Raw genomic sequence first — 27,884 nt, 5'->3', positions numbered from 1 at the left:
TCAGCTGTCATTACCACAGGTCCAGTATTTTGAGCTTGTAATAATATCTGAAATATAAATATTTTTGAACTGGGATAAAATTTCTGTTTCACCTTTTGAAGAAAATAAATCAGTATTACATTGTTGAATTTTACAGAGTGTGCAGTTTACAGAGTCAACATCTTACCCCCAACAATTTGGGTCCTCATTTTACCCACCTCAGAAGGATGGAAGGCTGAGTCAACCTTGAGCTTGGTGAGAATTGAACTGCCGAACACCGGCAGTCAGCAGGAATAGCCTACAGTACTGCATTCTAACCAGTGTGCCACCACGGCTCTAATATACTTTTTGGTAACAGACAAGATATATAAACTGCCATCCTTCAATAGTAACGATCTTCCATATCTTTTCCTAATATAATTATTTCTAGATAATAATGTACTTTTATGCTCAACATTACCAATTTTGCCTTTGCTGATTTATGTTAGACTGATTACTTAATCAATTAGGGTAACTTTTAAAGGTGGAAATAAAACTGACTAAATTGGTTTTTCATTTCTGTTAGAAATGATTTGCCCACAAATTATTCTGCAGATCTACAATATAGCCAAGAAATAATCTGAACTCAGGAGCTAATCTCACATTTTTTCAATGCACTTTCCAAGCAATTTGCGTTGTAGGTTCACTCCAAGTCTAGTTTTTGTTCTGAAGTTTTTATCCCAAACTACCACAAACTATTTTCTGCAATAGAATCTGAAAGCATGTTACCCATTTAAGATAGGTCATAATCATATTCTCTTTCTCTTCCTTTTACCTTCAGTTGCCTCTGGTGGTAGAAACCCTTCTTTTCTATTTGTTGGATGTTGGAGTACTTTCAGTGGTTTAAATCCTGGTGAAGCTTGAATAATAGAGCAGATTTCTGGTGGGCTCCGTAAATACTGAATGAAATAGAAGAACATTATTCATACAACATGGAGTACTTTTCAGAACATTAAATAAATGGGTAAGCATTGCATGTATAATCATCACAATTATGACAAAGCACGGCTTGAACTATCTTGCTTTGCATGTGATGAATCTATTTCATATATTAGTTTCACCTTTTAAGTTGCATTACTGAAATAAATGAACTTTTGCACGATATTCTAATTTTTCGAGTTTCACTTGTATAATCTTTTGGCTCTTGTACTCACACTCCTCTTTTTCTAAAGTGGACATGAGAACAAAACCACTTCCTTTCATTTTTAAACAGAGTTATGTCTTATGAATATCCTACTTAATTTAAACTAGGAATGGGCAAACTAAGAGCAAAGGCTGTATTCAGATTTTGCATTTCCTGAACAAAAAAAGAACCCAGGACAGATCAGAACAAAACTAAATTTAATTGTAAAAATTAAGTATAGTTAATATTAGTTTCCCAAGTATCCAATAACTTCTACCTACCTATATATACTGTATATATAATAATTCCTCCAATTACTGGAAAGAGTTTGGGGGTACAGATTTCTTTTAAACGATGGTTTGCTAGAAAGCCAAATCAAATAACATTTGGTTCTGACTGCTTTAAACCAATTATAACTTAAAATAAACATGGAGCCTTCAAGTTTGGATTTAATGATGATTGACCCCATGCCAGAGGAAAAACGGAAGGGAAAGCACATAAACCAGAAACTTGCTGTGATGATACAAAACTAATGCTGAAATTTGATGGTATGTTTGAAAGGAGCCATAGAGCAATACCAACCTATTTAAAACTCTCCTTCATGGAATCAATATAAAACATAAAGTTTCCTTCCCCAATATACCTTGGGAAGGGAAGGATTCTGCAAGTTGGGAGCAAAGGTTGGCCATTAATTTTAAAGATGTTTTTGTAAAACATTTTAGAAAAAAAGTGACACTTGAAATTATAGTGTATATATTAAAACAAGAGACAGCCCAAATAAAGGAGGAAAGCAGGGGTGAAATCCACTTACCTTTGCTACCGGTTCAGTAGCAATGTGAGAGTGCATGAGTTGAGGCGTCAAAAATGGACGTGATGATGTCTGGACGGGTGGGTGGAGCCTGCTACCGAGTGCCTGCAAAGATATGTAGAACAGATATGAAAGATATGTAGATATGTAGAACTGTTTCTATGTAGATAGAAAGATATGTAGATATGTAGAACTGTTTACTGGACCCGTGCCCCTCCTGGCTGGTTTCGATCAGCAGGGAGGTGACACGCGGCTGGTTCCAGGCTTCCAACGCTTCTTTGCAGGAGGGGTCTTTCCCACAACCACTAAAGGATGCGGTGGTAAGACCCCTCCTTAAGAAGCCTTCCCTGGATCCAGCCGCCTTGAAAAACTACCGTCCTGTCTCCAACCTTCCTTTTTTGGGGAAGGTTGTTGAGAAGGTGGTGGCGCTTCAACTCCGACGGACCTTGAATGAAGTGGATTATCTGGATTCCTTTCAGTCTGGTTTCAGGCCTGGGTACAGCACAGAAACCGCTTTGGTCGCACTGATCGATGATCTCTGGCAGGCCAGGGATAGAGGGCATTCCTCTATCCTGGTGCTTCTTGACCTCTCAGCAGCTTTCGATACCATCGACCATGGTATCCTTCTGCGACGTCTGGAGGAGGTGGGAGTGGGAGGCACCGTTTTACGGTGGTCCTCCTCTTACCTCTCTGGTAGGTCGCAGTCGGTGTTGGTCGGGAGACAGAGGTCGACCCCTAGGACCCTCAAGTGTGGGGTGCCGCAAGGTTCGGTCCTGTCCCCCCTCCTATTTAACATCTACATGAAACCGCTGGGTGAGATCATACGACGACATGGGATAAAGTACTATCAATATGCAGATGATAAGCAATTGTATCTATCTGCCCCGTGCCAGCTCAGTGTAGTGGCGGCCGTGATGTGCCGATGCCTGGAAGCTGTCAGGATCTGGATGGGGATGAACAAATTGGTGCTCAATCCTGATAAGACCGAGTGGCTATGGATGTTACCCCCGAAGGACAGTTCAGACAGTCCGTCCTTGATCCTGGGGGGTGAAGACTTACACCCCTCAGAGAGGGCCCACAATCTGGGGGTCCTCCTGGATTCACAGCTGACACTGGAACACCATCTGTTGGCTGTGACCAGGGGGGCCTTTGCCCAGGTTCGCCTGGTACACCAATTGCGGCCCTATTTGGACCGAGGGGCACTTCAAACGGTCACTCACGCCCTTGTCACCTCAAGGCTGGATTATTGCAATGAGCTCTACATGGGGCTACCCTTGAAAAGTGTTTGGAGACTACAGCTAGTCCAGAATGCAGCCGCGCGAGCGATTTTGGGTGTACTGAGGTACACCCATATTACACCTGTCCTCCGCGAGCTGCACTGGCTGCCAATTGGTCTCCAGACGCAATTCAAGGTGTTGGTTATCACCTTTAAAGCCCTACATGGCTCAGGACCAGCGTATCTGCGAGACCGCCTACTGCCACACACCTTCCAACGGCCGATAAGATCCCACAGGGTGGGCCTCCTTCGGATGCCGTCAGCCGGACAATGTCAGCTGGCGGGCCCCCGGAGGAGAGCCTTCTCTGTGGCTGCTCCAACCCTGTGGAACCAGCTACCCCCAGAGGTCCGGACCTTACCCACTCTCATGGCCTTCAGAAAAGCTGTTAAAACCTGGCTGTTCTGGCAGGCCTGGGGCTATTGACCTTATTGTAAAGGTCCAGCCCTGATTAGAAATGTATGCATGTTGGGAATTTTTAAATTATTCTTTTATTTTGCTTTTCTTTTTTCTTTCTTTCTTTGTAAGCTGCCCGGAGTCCTCCGGGATTGGGCGGCCTAGAAATTTAACAAATAAATAAATAATAAATAAATAAACAGCGAGTGGGGAAATCCGCTGTGCCACGCAATTTAGATTAGCTAGAAAGCAGGAAATCCTGCTTTCTAGCTAATATAAATTGCATGTCACAGCTGATCGTCGAAAAAACCGGTTCGCCCAAACTTGTTTCATTTTTCATTTTTTGGGGAGAATTGGTCTGAACCAGTAGCAGTTCATCCCTGGAGGAAAGTAAATAATATTCATGGTTCATAATCAATATCCTTCATCTAAAATGTAAAACCAGAAGAAAAACAGACCTAAGAATATATCATATTTCAGAGACAGAGAACTTTGAAAACATTAGAAATCCTGTTCTATTCTACCTTGATGCTTTAAACACCAAATAAATAAACAAACAAACAAACAAACAAATAAATAAATAAATATTTGCATACTAATTTAATATTGAATCACAGAAAAAGTAAGTAAACATATAATCTGATAAACGGTCCTTTGGGGAGAAAGAGGAACAATTGCTTCTGAATTCATATTTGGACACTCTTTGTATGCCAAACAGTTGTCCTGGACTGAGGCTTCATGTGCAGATAATAAATCTAGCTGTAACCAAAACAAAATAAAAATTCAAGGGGTTATGGTTAATCAGAGGGTGTGCTTCTCAGGGAAAATATTTCATGACCTTCAGTTTACAACTATAGTTTATCTGAATTGGACAAGACAAAACAGCCTTCCCTTTGTCAAAATATGCTGTGATACTGGCTTATAAAAAACTGGCTTCTCATAGACACCATTATGGCTCAAGATCAGAAAACTATCAAGTAGATAGTTTACATGCTTCTCTTTTGAACGGGGAAAATGCTAAATACAAAAATGTCTGGATATAACCTTCAATCTTAAGGTGCATCTCAGCTATTGATAATTTAAAATGTACATAAAGTAATCCTTTATTCGCTTTTGCTTGAGTTTCTGATAAAAGTCATTAAATTGGAAACGCTGGTTGATATTCATTTCACCTCAATGTTTATTTTTCAAGCGAAAACTGCCAAGCAAGTAAGGATACTTGTTCCCAGAAGTAACAATGTTCAAAGGATATTAATGCTTTTGCAGTTGAGTGAATTGGCTCATTTTTTAAAAAAAGACCATTTTTCCTAAAAACATTATCAAGTGGCACACTTCAAACAAACATTTATACTGTTACCTATATAATGAAAATATTAGTTATTATAGCCAAAATGTCTGGTGCCATTAAGATACTTTAACATAACATTTCCAGGTAGTTTACAGTTTGTAAAATAAGCACACAATAAAAACAAAACCTCATTTAGTAGCAAAGAAATAAAAATGTTTATTTATGCATTCCATGCCTTTAAACTCAATGAAATATTTAAAGTAAGAAACCTATTATAGATTTAAGTGCCCTATAGAGAGTATTTCTGCAATAAAAATATGTGATTATTCTGGAAGCTGGAATCATTTGATCAAACAATCCAAGATTCATCTACCCACATGTGGGTGCCAGTTTTTGATAAGATGAATTTAGTATCTACATTTGTGCAAACGGAGGAACCATGGAAAATCAAATGAGCAAGCTTGCATTTACAAATGTGTGAAAGGGGCCTTGACCCCTGTATCCACTGTTGAATAACTAAGCCTCGACTGATTATAAGGGTGCTCTTCCCATTGGATATTTTTCCTGAAATAGATGGATAAAGGCATTCTCCTTCTCAATGACAAGGTGTCAATGCAACTCATAGCTGTGGATTTTCTGCCATTATGTCAGTATTTCTAATTGCCAGGTTCAATATGGCTTATATACCTTCTTTTTTCCTTTTGTGCATGCACTCCACCTTCCCCATGGCCTTCAGACACAGGCAGTAGTTACATACCATGTCAGCATCTGATGGTTTGGATGCTACAATCCCACACATTTCCTTTGAACTGTTTTTTCCAAAGAAAGACGGTACATGAGGAGAGGATATAGAACATACATTTTCAAATGTTATTTTTTTCCTACATTTCCTTTTGACGGGTTGCTGATCCTCAATCTAAAATTTAAAAAAAGGAAATGTGCATCAACGTAAAATCAAGACCAGTGTAACCCTTTCAGTCATTCATATCAGCTTGATATTCCAAAGAAGAATGCAGTGCTTTAGTATTAGCTTACAATTGTCAAGTGGGAATCATGTCCAATTCATGTCCAATTCTATCAATAAATATAGATGTGTTACTACTTTGTTTGGAAGGGGTGTTTTGTTGTGATTTTTATAACAGCCTGGCAATGAATAATTTAACACTTCAGTTGAAAATCTCACAATTGTGATTCACTGTAACGAGTAAAGATATTCTCCTTAGACTTATAAAAACAGTCGGTTGTGGTAGACAGGTCAAATACACACGTAACTGTGCACAGAAATAAAGGTAATCACGCCTTGCCCAATTTATACATGACAGCCAAAGAGTATTAAAAATGGTTACCTTCTTTTTTCGTTCTGGAAGCAATAATGAACCCCCAGAAGGCTGTGATTTAAGTCCTTTTTCATTTGCAGACAAAATTTTACACACTTGTTTCCCTGAAAAATGCAACAAAACACTACATTATGTTTCAAATCATCTCAAAAAAACCCTAACCCTGTTTTTGCTAGCCATAGGTTTGTGACTCAGAGGCCGATCAACAGCATCATGCACTTATTCTCAATTTCAGAACATATAATTATATCTTCACACTATATATAGCTTACCCACTTTATTCAAAATCTCTCTACAAAGATGGAATGAGCATTTTGCACTTGATGTATGTATCCAAGGGTACCAATTACTTTAGATGAATCAGGTACTCACAGCGGTTACCATAGTGACCAAAAAAAAATTGGGGTGCAGCCTGCAACCAGAAATAGCTGTGATTTTGCAGCTTGTTGCCACTTTTTCCTACTAGCAGCCAATCAAAGTGTTCCAGACACGCTTTAGTGCTTCTGATACTGGCTTGGAAACTGAGGCAGTATAGCAAAGACATGCCTTAAAGGCTGGACCTCATGCATTGAGTTGAAACCAGTACAGGAATCTCTTACAAAGCTGCACTGGCTTCCAGCAGAGGTAGGAACGCTCATTTTTATATTTTCTGTGCCCAGTACTCCTTACCAGAGCAATCCTGTCTCATCGACTTGTCTTCCAATCCAGTATATGAGAAGAATCAGGCTTCCCTCGTTCACTTGATTTCCCCCCCTCCCCCTTTTCTACCTTCTTCCAAAATGCTCTCCAGATCACCATTTTGGTAGGATTCTTTCCTTCCCCATCACAGAAATGATGAGAGGAAAGGAAAAACTCTCCTCCACCCTGAGTTAGTTAGGTGGCCTTAATCTAATTAACATAGCTCTTATAAGGATTTCTTTTTCTTTACTAAAGATTCTGCTTACCAGCCTTTGCACAATCCTGATCTAATTTTTTGTGAATGTTTTATAATAGAATGCACACCCTCTGTTCTTCATTCATTTCTTCCTCAGATTCCTCTATGATTGGCATGGAAACAGGTGTTTAATAGCGTGAGAGGAAGTGTTTGGCCACATGATATTCTGTACCGTGTCCTTTCAGCACATTATTGTAAGTACATTATTTGGTATGATCTGGAACTTGGTTATGAAGGCACATTTATGCATGCATATTTTTACTGCTTTATTGACATAGGATAAAGGCATTTGATTATGTCTTGTGACAAAATGAAATACTGGGTTACACAAAATATAAGAGGTGCTAGGGGGAAGGAAAAATGCATGGTTTGAGATGATGCAAATCAGAGATGATCCAACAGAAGATGTACAAGTGTTTTTTAATTTATTTTAATACTAGGAGAAAGAAGGTAAGTAGATAGACAGCCAGTCAAAGAGAATGGAAAGAGTTCTCAACAAATTAATGAACTGAATACCTGGGTATTCAGTTCGTCTTATTATGATCAAAGATCAGTCAAATCTGAGTACAGTATAGAATGCTGCTTTGAATATTCTCTCTAGTAAGATATACCTGAAAATCTGGGATGAACATTCATTTTAAATTTTATTAAATTTATTAAATGTTCTTCAGAAAACAGCCATGCAATTCCACAAAAGGTGCAACTGCTATAGCAGTTAAGACACTGGCCTAGAAGCCAGGAGACAGAGTTCTAGGCCTCCCTTAGGTTGGGTAGGAAAGCTGGCTGGATGATTTTGAACTGGTCAATCTTTTTCTTTTTTTATTAGATATATTAACTGCCTTGAGTTCCCTCCCTCCCTCTCCCTCTCTTTCCCTCCACCCCGCTCTCTCACACACACATGTACTCACATAGGGTTATAACCTCAAACATACTTTTACAATTGTTTTTAAATGTTCACATCTTTAGATGCAGTAAGTAGTACTTCTAGGCTCCCAAACAAGCCAAAATTACTGATAGTTAAGTAGAGACATACATTTTTTTAAATCCCTGAACAGTCTTGTGAGAAAATATGACACCAAATTATTATAGGGCATGTAAACAAATTCCATGAATGACAGCAAAGCAATGCAGAGGATGAGAAGGGAACTATTTTAGTTACGATATTTTCAGTGCCAGGATTGCAAACCAGCTACAGTAAAGGTTTTATAACATATGATTAGGGAGTATTTAAAGGAACCACTATAAATAGGCTGTTGACATAATCCTACCTCAGTAATAGAGGGAAAAAATCTATTAGGTACCTTACACTTTTTTTTTACCTGCTACCACAGCTGAAGTATTTGTGGCTTCAGAAGGGAGTTTCTGCCTGGATTGTTTTCTGCTGGCAAAATACTGTGATATTAATATATTATATATTCAAACATTATAAAAAACCATAGCTAGCATTGCAAATAAAAACCTCCATGTATTAAGATGAAATATTTTTGTTCTTCCAGTTAAACAAGTCACCAGTATTCAAGACAACACCCCAATAACATTAGGAGGACAGGTCTTAAAATTTGTGGAAAAATTCAACTACTCTTGGTAGCATCATGGATACAGATGGAAGAACAGAGGCAGATGTGAAATGCCAAACAGGCAAAACAGCTGCTTTCTTCCAACAAATGTGCTCAGTCTGGACCACATCTGCCATAAACAGAGCAACCAAGATCAGATTATTTAATGTCATTGTCATACCAAATGCCATCTATGCTGGTGAAATTGGAAATCTACAAGAAAAATTGTTCATAAGATCAATATCTTCCAACAACATTGCCTCAATGTTGTATATTCATATCTCGTATAAGGACCATGTCACAAACAAGGAAATTCCACAAAGAAGTAATTCCCAAAGATCCTCTTGAGATAGCGAGAGAACAAAGAATGGGCTTTGCTGAACACATGCTCTATGAGTAAGCAACATTCAGTAAAAATCACAACCAATTGGATACCAAAGGATGGCTGCAGATCAAGAACTGTGGAGTATGCTTGTAGCCCAATGTGCTTACATGTGGAAAAAAATTAAGCAGAAAGCACTGTACAAGTAGTCCTCAACTTACAACAATTTGAAGTTACAATGGCACCAAGAAACTTAGGGATGTTTTTCACATGACTGTTATGGCATTCCCATGGTCACATGATCAAAAGTTAGACACTTGGGAATTGGCATATATTCATGATAGTTACACTGTCCCGGATCATGTGATCACCATTTGTAACCTTCCCAACTTGCTTCGGACGAAGAAAATCAACAGGGAAGCCAGATTTGCTTAATGACTACATGATTCATTTAAGAACTGCAGTGATTCACTTACCTGGTATGGCAAAAAAAAAAAGGTCAGAAAATGGGACAAAAATCCCTTAACTGTCTTGCTTAGCAATAGAAATTTTAGGCTCATTTGTTAAGGACTACTTGTATGCAATAATATTTATTTTTTAAATTATTACATTTATTTGCTGCCGAACTCAATTCAAACCACTCTGGACAGCTTACAGCATAATAAACATTTTAAAAACCACCATTAAAATCATTGGATATCAAATGACAAAATAAAATCATTAACACAAAACATACAAGTCGGATACAATGGGAGAGCAAGTGGGGTTAGCTTTTAATTAGTCAACCACCTCCAGTGTGAAACTCCTCCTTAGGGACCCCAAGCCATCTGCCCGAACCAGACATTTAAGGCTCTTACAAAAAGGATGTGAGCCAATCTGACCTCTGGGGTAAGGAGAGACATTACATATTATATATCAGCTAATCAGTCAAAACAATTCATATGGTTAATTTTGCTTTAATATGAACCTCTTTTGGTCTCTCAATACATAGATATGCGACGCCTCAGCAGTTAAGGACACTGAGCTTGTCGGTTGGAAAGCTGACAGCCCAGGTTTGAGACCTAGCACTACGAAATAGAATAAGCTCCTGTCATATGCCCCAGCTCCTGCCCACCTAGCACTTCAAAAGCATGCAAATGCAAATAGATAAATAGGCACCATTTTGGTGAAGGTAACAGCGTTCCATGCACCTCAATGTACTGTATAGTCATGCTGGTACATGACCACGGCAGTGCTTTCAGACAAAGCTCTCTTGGCGAAGACATGGAGATGAGCACTGCCCCGTAGAGTCAGAAACACCTGGATGGGGGAAACCTTTACCTTTAAAGATACTCTGTTGAAAATGTAATCTCTAAAAGGGGATCTTCAGAACTATAGTTAGTCTCACTTGTAGAGTTCAATGTGAAGAGACATTGACTAAGTAAAATAGTCTAGTATAACACGTCCAAGGCTTTTGTTGGTTTCCTAACTGTAGAGTGAAATATAAATGGAAATTGGCATCTGGAACTCAAACTTATAGCTGCGGAAAGTGAGACTTAAATCTTAGTCATACAAATAAAAATAATAATACGCATTACAGAAGTTCATATCTTTTTAAGATTTCTGATTATGATAATTTTTCTCAACTGCCTAATATATTTAATTTAGTACTATATTATGAAATAAATGAATCCCACAATAATGACAGCACTAGTCACTTGTTCCTAGTGTCAGTTTAAATTACTTTTTTATTGTGGTTTTGGTTTATTAAGAGAATACATTTGGACTCCAATAACATTGTTGGCATCTTTACTCTTACAAATTGTTTTGCATCAGCACCTTTGTGAACACTACTAATATAAGAAAAACAAATTATCAAATTTAAAGAAAATTTTCTTCTTACCTGGCAACGTATTGGCCTTGGATCCCTAAAGGGGTACCTGGAAGAGATTTAATTTCGCTGAATATAATAAACACATGATAGTACAGTATTTCTAATTGCCTATGTCATAGTGCCCATCCATACTTTACTTGCTCCAGTATAAAAGTGCTCCATTAACCACTTGTCACTTGACTTTGCCTGCCTTGATGAAGTCCTTGGACTGAGCTATTGTCCCAAGCAGTGGGGCAGGATGGTATATGAACCCATGCATATGATGTATAATATATGTTTATGTCCAGCACATTTTTAAGGATTCTAATTTGAATTTTGATATTTTTAATTTTCAGTTAGCTATACAAAGTTGCTTGGCAAGGGGATCCTCATAAAAAGAAGAAGTAAATATGTAAGAAAGGAATACATGACTTTGAGCCACAATAAAGTGATCTCTATGTCTTTTTTTGGTCTATGTCAAAAGTGGGATTGGTGCTTTGCAGTCTGTCTGTGGCACTTCATTCCTTGGAGGCAATGCTTTTACTTCAATTGACTCACACACTGTTGTGAGCATTGCCCCTGCCCTCTGGTTACTAAGAGTGACCCTCTGCTGCTCTTGGTCTGCTAGGATGTCTTCTCTTACAGAAAACCTAACCACAATGTGTTTTGCAAGTTATGTCTTAGGCTTTTGGGAGACTACTTATGTGCTTTAAAACACTAATATAGCAGCTCCCCTTATTTATGGGTCAGGCACCAATGTACTGTTGAACATTTCAAGAACTTCAGCTGATTTGGATGGGTATTGTGATTGCTGCTTTTACCTGTTTGGCCCTGCCTATCCTCCTACAGAGAAATATCTCACGTAAACATCAGAGGTGGTGCCTTTTTTGCCTACTCTAATGCCATTTCCCCTTTTCAATGGAATACCTTTGGATACCATGGCCACTTGCTGCCAGCAGTCCCTTGTAGCACTCACCAGTTTGAGGTGAAATTGACAAGATGTCCCCCAGATGACTCTTCTAGCTCAACTGACTGTGGGTGGAACTATAAAACTAGAACAAGCCTTTTATCGTCCTATATCTCTTGTGCAATGCATGACAAAAAGTAGCAGAAGAGGAAGAAGATAATGGATCTCTTTGTGTCAGTTCTCCAGCCCATAGAATTACTCTATAAAATGGGGAACTGACAACAAAAGGCCCTTAGATTTTCTTATTGCAACAAAGGAAGTGTTTTCCCACCCTACTTCTTTCCTCTCCCCTCTTCTTATTGAGATATAATTGTTATTTTGCTGAGGTAAAAAATGAAATACAACCAGCATTTCATTAAGCCAATATACCCATGATGGCGAACCTATGGCATGGGAGCTGTCGCCACAGCTCAGCTCTAACATGCATCCACGCGTGCCTCCTGCCAGCCAGCTGATTTTTGGGACTCTGCCGCACATGCGCGGTGTGGGAGGGAGAAGCACACACATGCACAGGTAGCAGGGGGAACACAGGGGGTGCGGCACCTGCCCCCCGTGGCCTGATTTTGGTCTCAAGAAGCTGCAGGGAGGCCTACTAGGCCCAAAATGGGGCATGGGGGGAGAGTCACTTGCACGCATGTACAAGGGATGGTGGGAGTGCAGGGGTCATGTGTGCAAGCACAGGGGGATGGGGCGCACAGGGGTGTGTCACACATGCACTGCATTATGGATGCACTTTTTGTCATCAGACACTTTTGGCCTGCAACGACAAAAAGGTTAGACATCACTGATCTAGGGGGTCATGATCCACACTTGGACATTTTGTAGTCGTGGGCTTTCGGCATGTGACGACAAAAAGGTTAGCCATCACTGCAATATACTTTAAGCTGGCTCCTGCAACGAACAGCAGGAAATGCTGCTTCATGGATGAGACCAGGGGACATGCAGAATTACCCCCAAATTAAGTTTGAGAAATATTTGGCCTTCAATGATGACATAATTTCATAATTGGAAACTGGCAGATGTAGTTTGCTCTGTCCATTGCTTTTCTCCCCCAGCTGCTTTTATTTCCTGACACAAGTTTATCCATATCATATTCCTACCCAGACCTAAGTCAGCTGCTCAATATATAGTTCTGTTTTTCTACAGAACTTCACTGGCAAAGTTAAGTAAAATGTTATATATCATATACTGAAAGTTACCGAGTATTTTAGAAAGGTTTGGCAGTTGCGACATCTTGTCTACATTGATGGCTTTGCTGGTATCCAAGAGAGTTGAATTTTTGCACGCATGGTGTGTTTCAGGAGTAACAGTGTCTTCTGAAGTTAATGGTTCTATTATTAAAATTCAGAAAGATCTAATGTTAATAATGCCTTTTTATAATGACTTCACAACATTTCCATATATTTCAGGGGAGCTAACAAATAGGTTAATAATGAGAGTATAATCTGAAGCAAATGTTTGCTTAATGCATAATGGAGCGAATTTATCTCTAGGTTTAGGAAACTTAGATCAGGAATTGCCAAATCAAAATTTAAAAAAATAAGGTTGATTCTAAATGCATGAATTGATTTAAGGAATATGCATACACATTAGCAAATTAAAAAGGATTGGGCAGAAGACTATTTAATCTCTTTTCCTCTCTTATTGTACTTAATATATTGAAATATAATGTACTAATGGTCTGCCTTCTAATTTAAAGAAAAAACAGATACATGTGCATATATAAAACATAAAAGGTACGTGTATCTCTTTTCATTATTTATTCTCACAAATAATTTTTAAAATGTGTACCTAAACCAGTTTCATCCCTGAATATTTCAGGTGATGAATAACTACTTGTAGAATCAATAGTTGTGGTATAACTACAGTCCAGAGTAGTCTCCATATCCAAACATTCCAGCAAAAAGTCTGAAACTCCTGTTGGTAATGTCATTCCTGGAATTACAGCAAAATGTAACATTATCAAAAGATAATTTTAACTTTGCAGAAGCCCAGAAAAGCTTCTGCAGGAAGCAGCAGAGAAAGAATACAGAAAGATTTAAGTTTTATCAATTGCTTACCTCTCCATTGTGGAGCACGCTGTTACAAATCCAAAGGGAAGCATATACATACTGATCAAGATAAAACCAATAATCCTTTTCCATGACAAAATGGTACTGTCTATCTCAAATAAATGTATTTAGCGACAAAGGGAGAAAAAGCAAACTTAATTGTATTCTTATCACCAAGACAATACCAAATATACTCAAAGAGTTTGTATATATAGCTATTCTTAATTACATTTTTATCCCGCCTGTTATTACCATATTTTTTGAAGTATAAGACGCACTGGAGTATAAGACGCACTAAGGTTTTGGAGGCAATTTTTTTAAAAAAGTAGGTAGGTAGATAAGAGGGAGAGAAAGAGAGAGAAATACAGTAGGTAGGTAGGTAGGGAGAGAGAGTAGTTAGGTAGGTAGATAAAGGAATAGATAGATAGATAGATAGATAGATAGATAGATAGATAGATAGATAGATAGACAGACAGACAGACAGACAGACAAGACAGACAGACAGACAGACAGACAGACAGACAGACAGACAGACAGACAGACAGACAGACAGATATGGATAGATAGATGATAGATGATAGATAGATAGATAGATAGATAGATAGATAGATAGATAGATAGATAGATATAGAGAGAAATATAATAGAGAGAGGGAGAGAGAGAGTTTAGATAGGTAGGTAATGGGATAGAGAGAAATAGAAAGGGATACAGAAAGAAATACTGTAGATAGGTAGGGATAGAGAGAGAGAGAATAGGTAGGAAGGTAGGTAGATAGAGGGATAGAGAGAAATACAGTAGGTAGGTAGAGAGCGCGAGAGAATAGGTAGGTAGGTAGATGTTTACAGGTGTATTTATCCATGTGCTGGAGAAGGAAATTGCTGACAATCTGCAGCACCTAAGACTTGTTTCTGCTGGCACAGCACTTGATCAATAAAATTCTCATCAATCAGTTAAAGAGCTTTCAAAAAGCAAAAAAAAAGTTTTTGCACTCTGCAAACCTCCCAAAAATGGCTCATTTTTTCGTGAAAACAAGTCCGTTGTTTTAAAAGAAAGGCATGAATAGCCTTGGGGAAGCTTGCAGAGTGCTCCGGGGGGAGGGGGGGGGAAACGAGCAAAAACCAGCCCGTATTTCATGAAAAAGGGCCAGTTTTTTGTCAAACAAAATTGCATGCATAGCCTTATGAAGGCTTATAGAGTGCTGCTGGGGTAAAAAACTGCTTGTTTTTTGCTCATTTCTGCCCTCCCCAGCCCCCAGGAGCTCTCTGAAAGTCTCCATAAGAGTAGGCACGGCCATTTTGGTGAAGAGGCGGGGCTTCAGGAGGCAAAAAACGCTGTATTCAATGTATAAGACACACTCAGATTTTGAGCCTCTTTTTTGAGGAAAAAAGGTGCATCTTATACTCCGAAAAATACGGTATATTTTTATACGTAACTTAAGGTGGCAAACATACTTAATACTCCTTCCTCACAACAACATCCTTGTGAGGTGGGTTGGGCTGAGAGAATGTGACTGGTCCAAATTCACCCAGCTGGCTTTCATGCTTAAGGCAGAACTAGAACTCATGGTTTTTAGGCCACCATCTTAACCATTACACCAAATTATACATACACAAACGTATACAAATTTAGTGGTGGTGAATTTGTTCTTAAATGAACAGACATGCACAATAACAAACCAATAAAGGATTTGCCTTTAATAAGCAATCAGAAAACTTGGGGTATTGGGATAAACATAAAACTCCAACCACTCAATGGTCTGCTAAGTTATGATGTTACATAAGGACAAATTTGATTGACACTGATTAGCTATGGATGATTGTAATGAATACCATTTACTGAAATTCTTAGGTGGAATTGGCAAAAATGTATATACTGTATGCTTTTTTTCACTATGTACTATTTTTTATTTCAATTAAAAAGCAAAAATAAACTAACATAAGGTATTAATCAGGAAGAATATCTTGTGTGCTGAAGTACATTTTAATTGGTTGACAAATTGTTATTTATATTACAGTATACTTATGTTATTTTTATTTATTCTAATCCTTTTGAAATAATGACCAAAAAAGGGGAAAAACCCTCAAAGATAATTATGATAAAAATACAACCATTGTCAACAAAAGAATTTGGAAAAAATACAACAAAGCAAATATATATATATATTGTATTAGATAGGTATATGTAGAATATGTAAAGAATTACAATTCTATATATACCTATGTAATGCAATTAATCAAGTATGTATTTATAAAAAATTTATATATTATAGATAATATTTATTCTTATTTATGTATATTATGTTTTCTAACACATCTTTAGTAAAGTTACATTTCTCGCAAATAATATAACTTTAAATGACAGAGTTCTCTTTAGATTCACTGAGGAAAAAATGGGCACTTTTTTCTGGGTCATCATATTTTGGGAACATGAAAACTTCTAAGCAATCATATTTCCAGGCAAACACCTATTTTGAATGATACTCCAAACCAGCAAACTTTTAAAGAAGCCTGCTATAGCAGATTTAGGATTCAATAGATAAAATTTTCCTCCCAACATTACCTCAAACTAATCAGTTGTATCTGGAAGAACTCCAGATTATTCATATAAATTGCATTGTTTGTGTAGATTTGGCTCATTTGTGGATTTAATGGACATCTAGGTTTCACATATATACTCATCTCCTTCAATGGTCTGCTAAATCAAGTGTTTACTCTAATTATTCAACTGCTGTAGAGAAGTAGTGCATGGATTTAACAAAAGAAATAAGTAAGCAAAACTAATGCTTACTACAAAGAGCAATTCACTATAAGCTGCCATTTCCCATGGTGGCAGGATTGAAAATCCATTTATAGTTCTGGTCTTTACAAGTCTTTGAGATACAAAAGGAATAGATCAGTCTGAAGACCACAGCTCAAAAACCTAAAATTTTCAAATTAATAATCATTTTGCCTGACATGATATCATTACCACAAACTCAAAACCCAATTATTTAGTACTTAACTAGCTAAGAAAATGCAGCACAATTGTAGATTCCTCCATTAATATCACTTCTTCACATACAGTATACAAACCCAAATTATCATATGTGTATTGTATAGAGTCTGAATAGATGAGGGACAGCTTTTCTCCAATAATTTTCACTTATTCTGTATGTACCCGCACAGCACGTCCTCTTTATTAAACATTGACATATTGTGGGACTCAGAAAGCATGTCCTTTCTTATGCCTGCCCCCCCCCCCCACCCAACCTAGAGGTAAGGACTGTTTCCTCCCTACTCAGGTTCCAAAAAGCTTTTAAAATCTGGTTTTGGTCCCAGGCCTGGAATTAATGTATCCTTGTATTTTGGAGGTGTTTGATTTGTATTGCCTTTGAGGTTGTTTTAATCCAGGCTATATGTGTTTTATGTTTTATCAGCTTTTATGGATTTTTTTATTTTGGAGTTGGAGGGCTATAACACATTTGAACAAACGAACAAATAATAAACGATATCAATCCTCATGAGAAAAACTGACATGGAGCAGGGATGTTATATATCAAGGTTACTTTATGAGACCCATGTGCAAAACCAAAGCTTCAAGTTATACTGAAAAGAATAGCACAGCATACATGGGAACTCTCACCTGAAGTAGCATCACTGTATCTCAGGCTTTGTGTACTTGCAGAGGCTAAGTGCAAGGAATCCTATGGGCAACAATGAAAGACTATATATCATAGCAAATATCATCATAAAATTTCTCAAAAATTGTTGCTTAGAAGTGATCCTTCACACGTTTTCTTCCCTTAATCTACCCAAGCTATGAGGTAATTTTGAGATAGCATTTTTTTCCTCAAGCAGGAACTATCATTCTTATGATCAAACTATTACACCAGTGAACACAAAAAAGTCACATTACTAAGCAAGCAAGCAAACAAAACAAAAAAACAATAAAATACATACATGCATACGTACATACATATATACACACACCGGTCTACTGCTCATCATCCCATCTGGGGTTGTTTTATTTGACATCTTTTTTTCTTCTATATTTTTGTACAGTTACTTGTTTTAAATGATTTAACTATTTGTAAACTGCTCATAGTTGCTGGGAGTCAAGACAGCAAATAAATTTAATACATTATTATGATTATCACATCCTCCTCATCAAAAAGATTGGAAAGGACACCACAATTTCCCAGGACAATGTCTTGCTGTGTAAAATATTCTTAACTTCCCATTGCACACTTCTCCCTATCCTAATAAACTTATAAAATATACTAAATTTAGTTTTAACCCTGGTTAATGTTTCATGACTTAAGTGAGTAGTTTGGTTAATTTATGATTCAGTGTATTGTGTAAACCCAATCTAAGACAATGGGAGCCAGATATGATCAACTTTTTCAAATTACAATCAGAGCTGAATGTGGTTTAATGGCATCCTGGATATTATCCTCATCTATGTTTCTACGCCAGTAAAATGTATTCAATTGAAGTGATTTCACAATACTATGTCTACCTTTAAAGGAGTTGTTTTCATGTCATTGATATTCTTGGTTACCTCCGGAACTCTATATTCACTGCAATTTAATTCAATCCTATTTAGAAAAAAATGAGGGCAATTACATTTTCAGAGGCTATTTCAGATCTTTTCAGATATCTACAAACTCCTTCAGTAAAACAGTAAGTCTATTATGTTTGCTCCTGAGCATTCATTTAATGAGAATGCTGTTGATACGAAAACTGGTCCAAGAACACTATTCCCTTAGCATGATAGATTACAGTCCCATCATCCCTAGTCCCCATGGAATTATACTGTTAACACAAAGTGATCTAAAACATTTCGTAAGATTAAAATAAAACAAAAAACTTTAGAAGTTCTGAATGCCTATTATTTCATACCTTTCTTCAGATGAAGGACAAACCATCTGAGTCACATCAGAATATTCTTGAATTTTTGGTAATGCTTTTGTAACAATGCTTTTCATTTTGCCTAAGAAGACAGAAGGAAGCGTAGAAGTTACCACAAGAGCAGGAGTAAGGAGGAAAATAGTTTTAAGAAATTCATTGTTAAGCTTATCTAAAAGTCTTGCTTTCACTTAAACGATCTGTTTTATGTAAAGGGGGCATAGAGAACCAGTTTGGTGTAGTGCCAGCAGATGAGACACTGTAAGACTTATAGTACACTCTAAGGCGCAACATTAGCTGGGTGATCACTTTCTCTCACCCTAGGAAAGAAGCAATGGCAAATCCTTTCTGAAAAACCTTGCCTACTCTCTAAAGCTACTTTCTCTTCAAAAGGAGAAATGCTCCCTCTTCTGGTTACTCAATTTAATTAACTTTGTAAGCAATCCACCTACAGTACACAGAAAGCTTTCATCCTTCCAAGTTTAGGCAATTTTAGGGTAGCAAACTAATCAACAGGTGAGTTACTATTCAGATTGGGAAGAATGTCCTACATATACCATACACTTGGTGAAGCCTATTCATAATCATATTTCTGGGTTAGGTAAAGGTTCACCCGCACATGCGTGCTAGTCGTTTCTGGTTCTAGGGGCGGTGCTCATCTCTGTTTCAAAGCCAAAGAGCCAGCACTGTCCAAAGACGTCTCCGTGGTCATGTGGCCAGCATGATTAAACACTGAAGGTACATGGAGCGCTGTTACCTTCCCACCAAAGTGGTCCTTATTTTTGTACTTGCATTTTTTATGGGCTTTCGAACTGCTAGGTTGGCAGAAGCTGAGACAAGTAACGGGAGCTCACTCTGTTACTCAGCGGTAGAGATTCGAACCACTTAACTGCTGACCTTCTGATCGACAAGCTCAGCATCTTAGCCACTGAGGCACCACATCCCAATTCTGGGTTAAACATTGTCAAAAACTATTGAAAAAGGAGACCTGGATCAATCACTAAGTTTAAAAAGAGGAACAGTGTCTCTCTCTTCCATAAATTATTATATTTTTATAGTTTGAATAAAAGATATTGCACCTTCTGGATGTGATCATGCTCCCCCAAACACAATTGTTATCTGGGCCTGGTGTGCGCCTGCGTGTTCCTCCTGGAGTCACAACTGTTCTGAAAGTGCGCATGGCACTGTGGCTCCAAACGCTTTCACACAGCTTCTTCTGATGCATTAGTTACAACCTTTCCTGAACTAGGCGGCCTTGTTTTCATTCACTGAGTCATTTTTCATTTGAACTATTGCAATATGCTGTACATGGAGATGTCATTTGAAAACTTTGACGAGTCCAGAATGGTGTGGCTTGGGCAGTTATGAGACCCACACAATTTACTCACATACACACAGCATCAGGGGTGAAATTCTCCCGGTTTGGTCCGGTTCGGCCAAACTGGTAGGGATGATTGTCCCAGGTTCTGTGAACCGCTCGAAAAAAAAATGCTCCTGGGGATCGCATGGATCAGCTGTGAGCCATTAGATTCTGGGAACACCCCCCCCCCCCGTTTTTTAAGGCATTTTTTTCCTGCCTATTCACCCAAACCTGGAACAACATTAGAAATCAAATCGGCTTCAGCTTTAAGTTTTCAAAAAGCAATTTAGAACTCTCTTTTCAGCTAGCTTTGAGCCCATTTGCAAGGGAAATGTTTGCATTGGCTAATCAGTGGAGTATTTTACAAGTAGTCCTCGACTTATGGCCCACAACTGAGACCAAAATTTCTGTGGCTAAGCGAGACAGTTGTGAGTTTTGTCCCATTTTACAACCTTTCTGGCCCCAGTTGTTAAGTGAATTGCTGTGGTTCTTAATTTAGTAACATGGTTGTTAAGTGAATCTGACTTTCCCATTGATTGTCAGAAAGTTGCAAAAAATGACAATAGTCCAGGACACTGCAACCGTCATAAATATGAACCAGTTGGCAAGCACCTGAATTTTGATCATGTGACCATGGGGATGCTGCAACCGTTGTAAATGTGAAAAATGATCATAAATCATTTTATTCAGTGCTATTGTAACTTTGAACAGCCATTAAACAAATGATTGTAAGTTGAGGACTCTCTGTATTATATTCGTTATATTGCTATAAAGTATTGGTATCTACACTACTTAGAATTAGTTATAACTGGAATAGCATGTAAGTCTAACAGAATAAACATCTACCCATGTAACTAAAAATGAACCAAAAGACATTGTTTCTTATTCCTGAAGTGTTTCTGGAATTCAGAATCAGAATATTCTCCATAAAGTTTCTTAGAAATGCATGTAGTCCTTGACTTACAACAGTTTATTTAGTGACTGTTCAAAGTTACAACGGCATTGAAAAAAAGTGATTTATTGCCATTTTTCACACTTCAGACCATTGCAGCTTCCCCATGGTCACATGTTCAAAATTCAAATCCTTGGCAACCTGCTCATATTTATGACAGTTGCAGTGTCCTGGGCTCCGGAGATTAGACTGATTCCCATTCTAGCACTCTTTCAGAAGCTTCTACCAGCCGATCTGGGGAACCCAGAGCAAGATGGAGCCCATTAAATAGCTAGTATGAATGTGTGTTGTCGCCGGAATGAGAGGGTGGGGGTTATTATTTTATTATTTTGCTTATTTTTTTATATTGTGTTTTTATGTCCTTGTAAGCCACCTTGAGCAGCCATGTGAGAGTAGGCAGCAATATAAATTTCCTAAATACATTAAATAAATATGGTCCCTTTTTGCAACCTTCTGACAAGTAAAGTCAATGAATCTGATTCACTTAACAACCGTGTTATTAAATTAAGAACTGCAGGGTTTCACTTCACAACTGTGGCAAGAAAGGTCACAAAATGAGGCAAAACTCAACTGTCTCAATAAGAGAAATTTTGGATTCAACTGTGGTCGTAAGTCGAGGACTATCTGTATTCAAGAAAAAATAAGGAAGTGCAGGCTATAAACCAAATGCAGCATATATTACACCCATTTCAGGCCTAAGAAAATCCAGGTAGACCTCCCTTCTTCCTGGAACTATCTTCCCTCAAACTGTCCAGCACAAAGTGGTTTTCTTCATCCAAAAACTATCAGCCTACAGAAAATGATTTTTTTTACTGTTTTTACCAATATGAACCCTTTTTTAAAAAAAAATCAAGGTTCTTTAAACACTTGAATCCTAGATAAATGTACTTTTGCCACATTCCATCCTATTGTGCTCTTACTCCAAAAATTGTCTAGGACTAGTTGGGGGGTGTTTCTCTTCCAGCTGAAACCTAGGTCACAATTCAAAGAATAATCCACTTGTAGTTATAGCACACATGGCAATAAGCAAGTCACAAAGTATATTGTGGAAGAAATTTCCTAATAAAACACATAAGGCTATGGTGTAACTAGAACGTACAGTATTTCTCTTAAAGCTATGCAATAAACAACTCCCTACACTCCCTGACTCGGATTGCAGAAGGAAACTATTTGGAAAGTGCATGTTTCCTGTTCAGGAAACGGAAGCATAGAGATGAAATGAGGCCTCACCAAATCACCTGGTTCTTCCATATGAATCTTCAGACCTTAAAAGGAACTAACCATGATTGCCCTGTATATTTTTATGAGATCCAGGGCTCTATAAAATCAGGATTACACAACTACAATTCAACTTCAGACCTTAATTCAGGGAAGGCCAGAGGGGTGTGGCATTTAAAAAATATCTTGCCTTAAAACTGAAAGTTGCATCTTTCGATCTTTGAGAGGATGTCAAGTGATTCTAATAACTCTAATAATGACTTTATATCTACATTGGGCAGGATTCAGTTCACCACAGTCCAGGAACTATAAACAATAAATTCATTTATTTCATACAGACCAAAAAAAACCATTTGTTGTGAAAAATCTTGAGGCTTAGAGCTGTATTATTTTCTTCTATACATTAATTGAAAATCAAATTCACAGAAAACGTAAGTAATTTAAATGAGACAGGAACAAACAATATCATTCAACTATTCTCTTTACATTGTAGCGAAATGTTCAACCTAGATCAGATCTTCTTCAGCCTTCCGGTCATCTAAAAGCTCTCTATGATTGATCAAAAAAGTATAGAGAGTATACAGTCTGAAACATCACTCTAAATAAAAACACTTTTAAATTTTCATGAAGATCTCACCTTTTTTTTTACCAACAGTGCTTTTCACCTGGGGATCACAGCTAAATTTAGAAAGCAGATTTGGATGCTCCTGAGATGTTTTGGCTTTACTCTTCATTCTAGCCATTGCAACAGGTGCTGTTTTAGCAGGCAATGGAGAAGCACAACGTATTTTCTTTTGCATTTGCCTCTTCCCGGCGTATGAACGTAATTTCATCCAATCCATCTTATTTTTTTCTGCTTTTCTTCCTTCAGAGCTGCTGTCTAAAAGGAAAAGATAATAAGACAAGATCTAAGTCAAATATAAGCCAAGGCATCTTTCTGAAGCCTAATGATCTTCGGACATAATGGTTGTCAATACTTGCTCTACCTAAGCCACGATGGCTCAGGAGAACAGGAACCAAGGTACAACAAAGCTTGACACAAAAAGAACATAAGGATATCATTTCAGAGAATAAAGCAGTAATCCAATTTAATGTGCCCTTAAAAAGTGAAATCAGAATTTGACTAGGACTTGGAGATGATCTGGAAGACTTCCACTGTTCCTTCTAACTAACTCCAACTCAGGTGAAATTCAGCAGGTTCTGACAGATTCTGGAGAACCAGTAGGGGAAATTTTGAGTAGTTCAGAGAACCTGCAAATGCTACCTCTGGCTGTCCCAAGAGTGGGGTGGGAATGGAGATTTTGCAATATCCTTCTTCCAGGAGTGGGGAGGAAAATGGAAATTTTGCAATATCCTTCTCCCAGGAGTGGGGAGGGAATGGAGATTTTGCAGTATCCTTCTCCCAGAAGTGGGGAGGAAAATAGAGATTTTGAAATATCCTTCTCCCAGGAGTGGGGAGGGAATGGAGATTTTGCAGTATCCTTCTCCCAGGAGTGGGGAGGGAATAGAGATTTTGAAATATCCTTCTCCCAGGAGTGGGGAGGGAATGGAGATTTTGCAGTATCCTTCTCCCAGAAGTGGGGAGGGAATAGAGATTTTGAAATATCCTTCTCCCAGGAGTGGGGAGGGAATGGAGATTTTGCAATATCCTTCTTCCAGGAGTGGGGAGGAAAATGGAAATTTTGCAATATCCTTCTCCCAGGAGTGGGGAGGGAATGGAGATTTTGCAGTATCCTTCTCCCAGGAGTGGGGAGGCAATAGAGATTTTGAAATATCCTTCTCCCAGGAGTGGGGAGGGAATGAAGATTTTGCAGTATCCTTCCTCCACCATGCTCACCAAGCCACGCCCATAGAACCGGTAGTAAAACATGTTGAACTTCACCACTGCTCCAACTAGTGCTGCCAGGTACTGCAGCAACTAACTCATCTATTATTTCTACAGTGAAGTCAAATACCAATTTTCCTCCTAGAGAAAGTGCCCCAAAACGTATTTTCTAGAGGAATATTGTTTGTTATACAAACTGGTAACCCAACATATATAATTGAGTTTGCATTAATATATGCTACTTCGAGGACACTTTCAAGGACTCAAGAACTGAGGTGCAAATCTAGCCAACATAGGGAGAAAAGCAGAACAGCCAAGAATCAGCAGATGAAAAGCTGTGGGAGAAATAAGGATGCTTGGATGCAGTTATAAATCCAGATCCGATTATAAAGATTGTGCTCAAACTGAGGTGAACACAGGTGATGCAGGTGAACAAACCGCCTTATAGTTAACGCGACCGCCTGATTTTAGGGAAGGGTAGCAAAAGCTATTCCAAAAATATAACTCTGAAAAATACCAATAAAAGGACGAGAACCTCGTCTTCGAGAGCTCCTATGGCCACAAACGGTTTCCCCACACCACAACCCGCCGTCAGCCTCTCTGCCCGCCTCATTAGCTTCCTTTAATAACAGACTGACGGTCCGCTCCCTGAGGGGAGGGGGGGAAAAAAAGAGGACATCTCGGCATTCTGATAGGCAGCTGCTTTCACCCAATCACCGCTCAGGAACGAATCCAATGATCCTATCGGAGTCCTCAACCCACTCCCTTCCTTCGCCTCATTTGTTCAGCTCGTGAATCTGCCGCGGCTGATCGTCTAATGAGAAGAACCCGCAGAATGGCTTCGATCGAATCAAAAGCCAGGCTGCCGATATTTGATTGACTTTACACGTGCTTGCTTTACCGTGCTTCTCGCTTGTTAATGGGATGCTTTCCAGATGCGTTCGGTGGCAGATGCCATAATCCTTCCAAAGTGGGATTAAGTTCTGCGAATTAAGAGGAGCGTTTAGAGTTTGAAGGGTGTATTTCCGCCAATTCCTACCGTATAATTTGGCTTGTTGCGTTAGTATCATTTTACTTGTGTGTGCACAACCTAACATAGAATTTTCTGGCTTTTTAAATACGGAAGACTCTGTATTCCTTTATACTCCTCCTGTCACTCAAGAAGATGCCTTTGTCGGATTGCCAAGACTCATTGTGTTTTAATTAGCAATAGCAATAGCAGTTAGACTTATATGCCGCTTCATAGGGCTTTCAGCCCTCTCTAAGCGGTTTACAGAGTCAGCATATCGCCCCACAGTCTGGGTCCTCATTTCACCCACCTCGGAAGGATGGAAGGCTGAGTCAATCTTGAGCCGGTGAGATTTGAACTGCAGATAACAGTCAGCTGAAGTGGCCTGCAGTACTGCACCCTAACCACTGCGCCACCTCGGCTCCCTAATTGTATGTATGAAGCAGATAAAAGCCAGAATCTTGTTAAAAAATTTGGTTTTTAGATATTATAATAAGATTGAGATACGATACGTAACGTGATATAATATGATGGTATATGACATTATTATAGGTTTCCTCTGCCCAGTTGTGTCCAACTTTGGGGGGGGGGGGGTCATCTCCATTTCTGAGCCAAAAGAGCCAAGCGTTATCCAAAGACATGTGGACTGGCATGTGACCACGTGGCTAGCATGACTATATGCCAAAATTCTGTTATCTTCCCACTGAAATAGTACATATTTATTTTAATTTTGTTTCAAATTACTAGGTTGGCAGAAGCTGGAGCAGGAACAGATACTCACCTCATCATGCAGTACCCTAGGTCTCAAACTGCCAACCTTCTGGTCAACAATCCCAGTGTCTTAAGTAGCCCACTGCACCGTATTTTACTATATTATATGTTATGTTATATATCATATCATATATCATATATTTATCATCTGTCATATCACATCATGTATCATGTTATAATGACTTTTAGGGATAAAAAGGGGGGATTCTGGGCTACACTAGTTCTTGAGTCATTCTGTGTCAGGCAAGGCAATTTTCATTCCTTAAACTAATGCCTGGCCAGTTTTGCAATTAGGATTTGCGTTAGTGAAGGTCTGAGAGGCAACACATGAATATGGGAGCTGTTGAAAAATGCAGCATATAGGGCAGGGCTGTCAAACTCCCAGCCTGTGGGCAGGATGCATCATGCGCTGCCCCCACTGAGTTTAGTAGAGGAGAAAAAAGTATCGATATGTCATGTGATGCTACCGTGACAACATAAATTTGACATCCCTGATGTAGAGGATAAGCCAATTAGGAAAATTTAAAACAGAATCTCTACTGTACAACATTTATTGATACAAAATATAAAAACGAATAAAATACTTCAGAATATATTGGGGAAAAACTCCAAGGCTTGTCTTATCAATAGGTGGCACATTTTTGTGGTTAAAAATTTGCGGGTTGGCTTTTGCATAAATGGGCTTATTTGCAAATATATAAGGTATGTCAGTAAAGGTTTTAAGTTCAAGGAGTCTCTGAGTTCCCATAGAACCCAAGTTCATTCTATAAGAACAGATATAAATTAAAAATGCTGTATTAAAATTTAAAGATCTGAGTTCTCATAGATCATATGGCTCCTTAGCCTTTGCATTATTAAGGGTTTTCCTTACAGTATTTCTTCTTACATGCAACCAAAAGGTAACATTCTCTGTCATCTGTATACAGTATTGTTACTTCCAAAGTATACTTGTGGATATTTTTTTTAAAAGGAAAGTCCACACATTTTAAAATAACCATTCGTTTCTGAACAATTCATTACTGAGTCCATAGACAGATTATTGGAATAAAACAGAATTTTAAAAAATATTTTATTTGTCAGTCAAGAGGAATATTAACAAATTTGATAAACTTGACATTTTTGTTTACAAAATAAAAGTCTGCATCTTCCCCTTTGCATTTTAAGTGTATAGTACATGCGGATATCCCAAAATTGAAACAAAAAATAATTAGTTACAGATATTTTAATTGATCATTGACATTTTTGATCTTCACTTTTTGTTGAAAATAGGATAAATAATATATAAGTAAACGGCTGATTTACTTGCAGTTCATTTCAATGCAGATATGTTGCCCTGTTGCATGATAGAAAAGTATGGTGAGGTGCTGTTATCTCACAGAAAATAAATAACTGGAAAATAACTTATGAATTATTTGTTTTCCTGGTTTTCTTGCTTACAAACAGGTTGTATAATTCAGTGCAGAAGAGCACAGGACTTGTGCTGTTTAGTGTTTTTCAGGAAGAGATCATTTTGGTAGATTCAGATCCTCACGCAAGATTAAAAATTGCACGTGCTGAAATGTCTCTTTTCTAAACATGCTAAGGCAGCATTAATTTTGTTCTCTCTTAAATTTGGTTACACTAAAGCTGCTATTTGTTTGATCTCTTCTTATTTTCACATTTTAATAATGTTAACAGCTCTGTGTCTATTCATAAGTAAACTAGAATGTGTTCCGTAGGACATACACCCTGGTGAAACGGGATAGAATTTCTACTGGAATATAATGCAACAAAAATACATTAATATTTTTATGGTGCCCTGAAGTTGTTCCCAGCATAATAGTTGCATTATTTGGTTTCAGGATGTTCAGACTAATCCCAAATTCCAATTCCTTTGGACAGAATGGAAGAGCTGCTGCGTCACGCATAACAGAAAAATGCTATTATGGAAGGATAGA

General features: G+C 38.2%; 1 protein-coding gene across 1 annotated transcript; it reads right to left on the bottom strand.

The window, feature by feature from the left end:
- On the bottom strand, nucleotides 1-25,237 carry MEIKIN (meiotic kinetochore factor). The gene is made up of 11 exons (XM_032239051.1): nucleotides 25,069-25,237; nucleotides 22,980-23,222; nucleotides 18,807-18,897; nucleotides 18,424-18,502; nucleotides 17,548-17,608; nucleotides 13,667-13,810; nucleotides 13,075-13,206; nucleotides 6,254-6,348; nucleotides 5,665-5,823; nucleotides 794-941; nucleotides 1-47 (listed from the first exon to the last, which is right to left on the bottom strand). Exons 1-11 carry the CDS (start codon nucleotides 25,235-25,237, stop codon nucleotides 1-3), a joined length of 1,368 nt encoding a protein of 455 aa, XP_032094942.1.
- Between the last annotated feature and the right edge of the window lie 2,647 nt (nucleotides 25,238-27,884).

The sequence above is a fragment of the Thamnophis elegans genome, chromosome 2 (assembly GCF_009769535.1).
Source record: "Thamnophis elegans isolate rThaEle1 chromosome 2, rThaEle1.pri, whole genome shotgun sequence".
NCBI classification, from domain to species: Eukaryota; Metazoa; Chordata; class Lepidosauria; order Squamata; family Colubridae; genus Thamnophis; species Thamnophis elegans.
Note: the sequence above shows the minus strand (reverse complement) of the source record. Positions and strands in the feature narration are given on the sequence as shown.

Bases quoted from the DNA above. Each gene is read 5' to 3' on its own strand.
- MEIKIN (XM_032239051.1), bottom strand. From the start codon at position 25,237: ATGATACTAACGCAACAAGCCAAATTATACGGTAGGAATTGGCGGAAA. The intron at 23,223-25,068 runs GTAAAGCAAGCA...TTTTCCTTTTAG, and splicing joins ATTAACAAGCGAGAAGCACG to ACAGCAGCTCTGAAGGAAGA. The intron at 5,824-6,253 runs GTAACCATTTTT...TTTAAATTTTAG, and splicing joins TTCCAGAACGAAAAAAGAAG to ATTGAGGATCAGCAACCCGT.